Consider the following 7702-nt stretch of genomic DNA (forward strand, 5'->3'; position numbering starts at 1 on the left):
TCTTAATGTCGGAGTCATCTCTGGCCTTTCCTCTGCCCTCACAACGTATATCGAATCACTTGCCAGGTCTTGCCGATGCTATCTCCACATGGACCCTCAGGCCCTCGTTGTTTTCCATTGCAACAGCCTTCTGACTGCCCTTCCTGCCTCCAGCCTCTTTCCTCGTCATTATGCTCTACCAAAACTGTCTTCGTAAGGCACGATTCTATTTCATTCTCCTGCTCAAACATCTTCAACAGGGTTTACATCCAGGATAAAATACCTCCGTGGCCTGGTATTTAAAGACCTTCACAATTTGACCCTAAGCTACCTTTCTAGCCTTCCCTCATATCGTATTAATCTTCCCACTATATTCTGAGCTAATATTTCATCAACTTGGTATTTGCAAGTATTCCCCATACTTGGTATATGATAACTATTAATTTCTCTCATCAACTTTATTTATTTCAAATCTCAGTTCAGGTACCATTGCCTCTATGAAGCCTGTAGTCCAGTTATCTTCTCCTTCGTCCACATATTTGTATGGAGACAATTAGGTGGTTAGAGCGATGGACTTGGATTCACGAAGACCTGATTTCAAATCCTGTCTCACATTTACCAGCTCTGACTCTAGGCAAGCCAATTAATGTGTAAAATTATCTGCAAAATCATCTGTGAAGTGAGGACAACAGTGCTTTACTTCATGGTTGTGAGGACCTGAGATATTATACATACATATATATGTATGTATATTTAGCACTTTGCAAACTTTAAAGTATTATACTAGAACTACTAGCTATTATTATATTCCCAGTAGAACATACAACTCCTTGTGAGCAAAGGCAGTTTCCCCCAGAGTTCCCCAAACCTAGTACAGTGTCTTGCAGAAAGCAGTTATGTTTTAACTTTGAAAATATATTCCCCTCCACCAATCCATATCACAAGCAGTTTATGATGTCCTGAGTTGTTCAGTGAAAAGAGAGGGTAAGTGATTTGCCCATCCAGGATCATGGAGCTAACAAGTCTCAGAGGTGGATTTGAACCTGGGTCTTCCGGAGACTTTACCACGCTACTTCTAGTGAGTAACACATTTATGTGGTATTTTGGATGGGCTCTGCCCTAGCCTTAGGTTATTTAAACACATCATTAAGCTAAGTTACAGAAAGGGAGTCTAACCTAGTGGGAAGAGCACTGAACTGAATCAGAAGGCCTGAGTTCACATCTTGAGGCTCTGTCAGTTGCTGGCAGTGTGATCTTCGGCAAATCATTTAAGCCAAGCCTTAGTTTCCTTATCAATAAGAGACAATAAATACACTATGTCAGTGGGTTGTTATAAATTGCAAGGCACTAAATAAACATAAGCTTTTAGGACAGCAAAGCACAGGAATGTGAAGTCATGTTCTTCTTTCTTCTGTGGCTTGAGGGTGTGAAAAAGGCTGAAATCAAGGTAGCTCCAGGACCTGGAAAAGCATTTGGGGCAATAAATGGAGGGGTGAAGGAGGGAGTCAGATGTCACAATGGCCCATATTTCTAACTTTTCCTTCTCAATAAATACAGCAGGCCAGATTTCATGACTTTTATTCTCCCACCCACTCCTCCCTTACAAAGGAGGTCTCTACCTCCCTCCAATACACAGAGGCCTAAAAACTCCCCTGCCACAGGGTAGAAAGTGACCCTACAGAAAGGGCCCTACAACAAGATGAAGTCCAGGGGGAGAAGGAAGATCAACATACCATAGCCCCCACCATGGGGGGGAAGGGAGGCACCTCTGTACTGCTGCCCCAGCCCCTATATACACAGTGAGGGAAGTAAAAAGGTATCCCTCCAAGATACAGCACCAACCTCAGCATGGAGGCAAAGAGGAAGTGGGGATGACCCCTCCTCCACCAACCCCAAGTAGGAGAAGGTGATGTTCTAAAGGAGGGCACATACCACCCGCCCTCCTGCAGTTCAGATGCAGCCTCAGCACCAAGAGTGTGTATGTGCGTGGGGGAGGCAGGGGGAGAAGGGAGTGACTTCTCTGTACCAGTCTTCTTCTCTCCCTGAGTCCCAACACCCCAACACAGGGGTCTCCACCCCATGCCCCAGCCCAGGAGAAGAGATGAAACTGTTATGATGCATCTGAGGCCCTTGTTTATTTCTTCTTCCGTTCCTGGGAGCACCGAGGGCAGAACCTAGGGAGAAGGTGGCAAAGAGGGGCAGGTAGGTTAAAGAAATTTCCTCAAATCTAGTACAAGGCTCAGACTCAGGCTGCCCTTAGCCATGCACTCACCATTTCCCTCGAGGCTTGGTTGTTAATCCGACACAAGCAAAGTGGAACCACTCAATGGAACACTGAAAGAAGGTGGGAAGAGGAAGGAAAATTATAAGGAGGGAGTTAGAATTCCCTTCATTTATTCTACACCTCTCTCCTATCTTCCTCCTCCTCAACAAAGGATCCTCAAGAAAACTAGGTAGGGCAAGGCTGATTCTGACTACATTTCATGTATTACACTGCTTCAGAGTTCAGTACGTCTTTGTCTTTTTCCTCACCTAACCAGTACCTTTCTCATCCTTTTAGAAAGTAACATCCTCCAAAAAGGAAATGGCAGATAAAGAGAATGCTTTCCTAACAAGGTCTGTTTCAGTGTTTGTGGGAAGGAAATCTCGGCCTTCTCATCTCCTCCCTCCATCACCCCTCCTTAGCATCCCATCCCATCCCACAGGCAAAACAGTTCTCACATCAGGGTTATCACAGCCAATCATCTCCCCGTAGGAAACCTGGTGGCAAAGACAGTAGGTGGGTTCATTGGGATCCACTGGCATATCCAGCACGTCTGAAGGGTGAACACTGCCAAAAGTCACCGAGGGCATACCATACTCGGGGCTTCTAAAAAACAGAGGTAATGGCATATGTTATGACCTTCAGATATAATGGGGAGGATTTAGGATGGGGATGGAGTTAGGGAGAAGTTATCCTCATTTCTAGCCACAAGTATTGGGCCACTACGTAAGGAAAGAAAAAAAGGTAGAAGACGTGGAGGAATAGAGGTAAGGATTTTGGTAAGATTCAAACTCACGTGCGCACAAATTTCAGCTTCTTCTGGGCAGCCTTGGGAGCCTCCTCATCTGAATTCTTACCCTTGGAACGAGCACGGGCAGCTTTCTTCTCCTTCTGAACCCGGCCTTCTAGGAAAGAGGGGAAAAGCCAGGGGGCAAGGAGACCAAAAGATGGGTTAAGCCATATTTGCCTTTTCTGTTCCTTCTGACCCAGCTATCCTCCCTCTTATTCTTTTAGAGTCATAGAATTTAGAGATGGAAGAAAAACTCATTTACCTCAACCCAATCCCCTTACCCCAGTTTTTCTAATAAGGAAACTGAGGGCCAAGGTCAGATAGGTAGTAAGTGGCAGGTAGTATCTGATCTTAGGTCTTCTAACTCCAAATTCATTATAATATGCTGCCTCTATTAAGCTTCTACCTCCCAGAGCCCCGTCCCATCCTCCTCACTTTTTTTTCCTTTGCTGGAAGAGCTGTCATAGTCACTTGACTCAATCTGTTTCTCTTTCAGATCAGCCTCAAAGCGGGCTAGATCCGTGTCCAGTCTTCGAATATGTTTATCCACCTGGGAGAAGGTTGGGGGGGGGAAGAAGAGAAGGCAGGGAGATAAGAGAATGGGAAGGATGAAACTATTCATAAGGAAAATTACAGACCTAAGGGGCAGCTAGGTGGCACAGTGGATGGAGCACCAGCCCTGAAGTCAGGAGGACCCAAGTTCAAATCCAGCCTCAGACCAAACACTTGACACTTACTAGCTGTGTGACCCTGGGCAAGTCACTTAACCCCAACTGCCTTAAAATAAAAAGTTATAGGCCCAAAACAGATTCCACAAAGTCCCCAAATCTATGAAAACTCTCAACACAGTTGAGAAGTCTTAAGATCCATGGGAATGAGCAGAAAGGTAGAGAGGAACATGTAGATCTTGGCCATACCATCTCGTAGGTCTGCATGGCGAGCTGCACCTTGTCATCCCCAAATTCCTTGCACTTGCCGTAGGCTTCCTGGATCTGCTTAAGTAATGCCAGCTTTTCCTCTGAGTTGAGGCTGCGGGCGCTACTCATGTACTCAGTGGCCAGCTTGTCAATCTCTGCTTTCAGGTCTACAATAGAGACAGAGGCCTGGTCACAATGCCCCCCACCCCCCAAAGAGTTGATTGAACATCTTCCCCCCTACACACTCATTAAATTAAAATGCACAGAATATTTAAGGAGTTGAAATGCTACATGGACTAGACTTGTAGCTCTACTGGTACTGGGAACTCCCACATGAGGAAACTCCCTCTACCAATGCAGGTTAGCATCTAGAGCACTGGGAAGTTGTGACCTTCCCAGAGTTACATATCCAAGATGTGTGAGCATGTAACACTCCATTTGACTCATAACCAAAGGCGATGCCATCAGCATTTCTACCCACCATGTATAGAAGAAGCTGAAATTAAATATGAAGGTATTTCCCTTTCTACAGCCTTCATAACCGAAGTATACTTCTAAGTTTTTGGTAGCTATAGATGCTGTTCACGAGGCCTGTCACTGTTTGCATGCCTCAACAGCTCCTTTGTGTTTTTTCTCAAAACTCTACCCACCCTAGGTCAAGCTGCTACTGATCCATCCACTATTATTCCTCAGTGATGTCTATGCCTTATTGGATGCATACCTTCTGCTCAACCTGCTTCCCACCCTACTTCAGCTAACCTTTCAGTGACCTGGTTAGGCTTTCTATTGTCACCTATCACCTTGGCCAACTAGAATGTGTTAAAGTAAATTGGCTTGGAGACTGGTGGTATTCCAATTTATTACTGATGATCCTGGTTTGCCACTTGTTGCTTGGTAGAGCTCTTTAAAACTGTTGATGAAACTGCTCGAGACTGGTTGTGTTGACTATAACAGGTCCAGGTCTTGCACAAATCTGGGCAGAACCACTGCTCTGTAGATCTTCAGTTTGGTACGGTGATTCATTCTATGTTTGCGCTACATTTCATCTGCCAGTTTCCCAAAAAACATATTATAAGGCATGCAAACAATGACATGTTCTCTGACATTTCTTCTTGTTGTGTGCACTTCAAAAGTTGGGACTGGTTTACAAAGAAAACAAGTCAATCCTCAGCATTCGGCTGCTCCTGGATGACCATTTCCAGGACTTTTGTGACGAATTTACTAAGATGACCTTCCCAATGGGACTCAGTCACTAGTTTGCAGATCACTTGTTGTTATGTTTCTTTGAGCAGACTATATAAAAGAGAAAAGACTGTACCTATTACACAATCCTCTAGTGATGAGGGGGAAATGGACCTGATAAGGCACGATCAACTCTGATGAGACCAACCTGACCATCGGGGAGTAGCCTCAGGCTCCAAGTGAATTTCTCAGGGCAGCCAAACTTGCTCAAGAGTTGCCAGAGTGCAGGTCCACAGATGATATCTAATACTTCTGTAAGGTCGAAGAATACAGTGTAGAGGTCTTGTTGTTAATCTCTGTGTATTTTTTTCAGTATTTGCCATGAAGCAAAGATTATGTCTGCCAACATGAGTTGCAGTCAAAGCCATACTGTGAATTCTGTGGCAGTATGACTGATAATGAAGTGTAGCAGAAGTATTCTGGAAAGGGCTATACCCCCAAAGAGATGCAACTATAGTTGAAACCATAAGATTTTCTGACTTTCTTCTTGAGGATGGTAATGAGGTTAGTGTCTTTGAACTCTTTAGCTCTTTCCTCAATACTTCATTTGTCGAGGAAAAATTTGTGCTGATATCTAGGCTACCATTACCCTCCCTTCATAAAAGTCAGCAGGTAAAGTGAACAGAGAAACAACAATACCCTGTATCAGACTGTACAAGCAAACATCAAACTGAAGAATAAATAATCATTCACTCTAGACACAGATAAATGTACACCTTGGTCTGTACGCACCCTCTGTTCTCTGGTCTAGGTCCCGCATGAGCTGGAAGTTTCTCTGGAGCTCAAAGGGGAGGTTTTCAATACCTGAAGGGAAGAAGAGGTGGTGAATTGCTGGAGGTCACAGGGTTCCACTGTGCCCCCACAGCCTACAAAACCTCAAACAGGACCTTGAACTGTGTCAATAATAGTAGTGGTCCAAACCTAGCAGCAAAGGATTAATTACAAAAAATCCTATCAATCAACCTGACTAGCACCAGGTCCTTTCTGGTGGGAACAGGGTCTCAGATCCATGAGGAAAAGAGTTTCAGCCCTTTCTTGTTTGGTAGTTACTGTCCTCCCTTCAGTCACTTAAGGGGGAGGGTGGACAGGCTAGAGGGAGGAGCCACTGGAGGGTCTATTCCTCTAAGAAAAAGGAGATCAGTGAATTTCATGATTACAGATCCGCTGACAGGTGGGACACCTGGCCCGGCCAGATCAACACGGTGCACCCCAACCTGGGATTAAGTGTCCCCCGGCAGTCAGGGTCTAAGACAATCCCCCTGCCCAAGCGACACTCCTCAGCTTCTCCCAAACCCAAACCGATCAAGTCCACCTTAGCGGCGCCTCCCGGGGCTGACAATCCATCATCTGTCCCGCCCCCCCGCCCCCACTCCTCCCCTCCCCTCCCCTCCTTCCCTTCTCAGTCGTCTCTCTCCCCCCGCGGGCCCACCGATGTGCGCATGTCCCATCTCGGCCTGGCCCTGCACCCGCGCTAAGGCTGCCGACCCAACACCCGCAACCTCTTACTGTCCAGATAATGCTCCAAGTACATTCCCGCCGCCATCTTGAAGCAAAACAAAGCAACTTCCGGTCTGTTCCCGGAAGTGATCGAAGACCCTCCAGGGCTCGAGCATGTCCCAGACACAAGGCCACTTCCGCCCTTAAAAGTGTGTGTGTGTGGGGGGGGAGAATTCCGCCCTTAGTGAGTTTCCAGTCCCGACGCTTCCGCCCGTTATCTTCAGCTTCCTTTCGGAGGAGAGACCTCCCTGTTGCTCTCCGGGAGGTGCTGTAAGCTTCGGTTCCGCCCTTACCTGCTTGTGCTCCTTGGTTTGGGACTGAAGGAGGAGGAATAACGTCACCCGCGCTCGCCATTTTGAATTAAATTCCCTTGCTCCCCGTCCTCTTCCGAAAGGGATATAGTTTTAGAAAGCCAAAAATATGCACTTTCCTTGTAGTTGCTTTAAAAAAAAATTCGCACCCAATTTCTCATTAGTGTGTGTGTGGGGGGGGGTAGTTTCATCCTTTTTATTTCTTGATCTTGATGTCATCTATCTGTTGGGTGGAATAGGAGAGCAACCAGAGGAAATTGGAGGGTGGGGGGCGGCGGCGGCCCTAACCCTGGAATGATGGAGATGGGGATTAACTACATGTCTTACCTGCGCCAGTGCCCGGGCCTTTTCCAGGTAGTGTAGTGAGTGGATAGAGTGCCAGAGTTGGGAGTCAAGAAGCCGAGTTCAAATCCTGTCTCAGCCTCAGCTTCCCTGTCTGTAAAATGAAGATAGTAATAGCAACTACCTCACAGGATTGTTGGGAGGATCAATGAAACAACATATGCAAAGCACTTTGCAAACCTAAAAGCGTTAAACAAATGTGCTATCCTGGTGGCATCACTGATAGCTAGGGATCCTCTTGTCTGTCCAGCTTCAATACCTGAAGGATCTAAGACATACTCAAAGAGCAAATTTCTCCTCCCAAAACCTGGTACTTTATGTTTCTCACCCCTAAGCCTAATGTGCCAGGCTAATTTGCTCT

At 46.1% G+C, this 7702-nt stretch overlaps 1 protein-coding gene across 6 annotated transcripts; it reads right to left on the minus strand.

The window, feature by feature from the left end:
• Positions 1 to 1541: 1541 nt before the first annotated feature.
• On the minus strand, positions 1542 to 7431 carry ING4 (inhibitor of growth family member 4). 6 transcript variants are annotated; one of them, XM_020994305.2, is made up of 10 exons: positions 7327 to 7431; positions 6698 to 7005; positions 5924 to 5995; positions 5340 to 5443; positions 3950 to 4135; positions 3468 to 3582; positions 3039 to 3147; positions 2701 to 2848; positions 2252 to 2313; positions 1542 to 2153 (listed from the first exon to the last, which is right to left on the minus strand). In XM_020994305.2, exons 2-10 carry the CDS (start codon positions 6732 to 6734, stop codon positions 2114 to 2116), a joined length of 873 nt encoding a protein of 290 aa, XP_020849964.1. In that variant the 5' UTR covers positions 6735 to 7005; positions 7327 to 7431; the 3' UTR covers positions 1542 to 2113. The 6 variants fall into 6 exon arrangements, with proteins under 6 accessions (XP_020849964.1, XP_020849970.1, XP_020849969.1 ...); XM_020994311.2 differs by lacking the exon at positions 5340 to 5443 and having other exon boundaries at positions 3039 to 3144; positions 3950 to 4116; positions 7327 to 7425; XM_020994310.2 differs by lacking the exon at positions 5340 to 5443 and having other exon boundaries at positions 3950 to 4116; positions 7327 to 7425.
• Positions 7432 to 7702: the final 271 nt, after the last annotated feature.

This window comes from Phascolarctos cinereus, unplaced genomic scaffold, assembly GCF_003287225.1.
Source record: "Phascolarctos cinereus isolate Bilbo 61053 unplaced genomic scaffold, phaCin_HiC Scaffold_1;HRSCAF=81, whole genome shotgun sequence".
NCBI lineage: Eukaryota > Metazoa > Chordata > Mammalia > Diprotodontia > Phascolarctidae > Phascolarctos > Phascolarctos cinereus.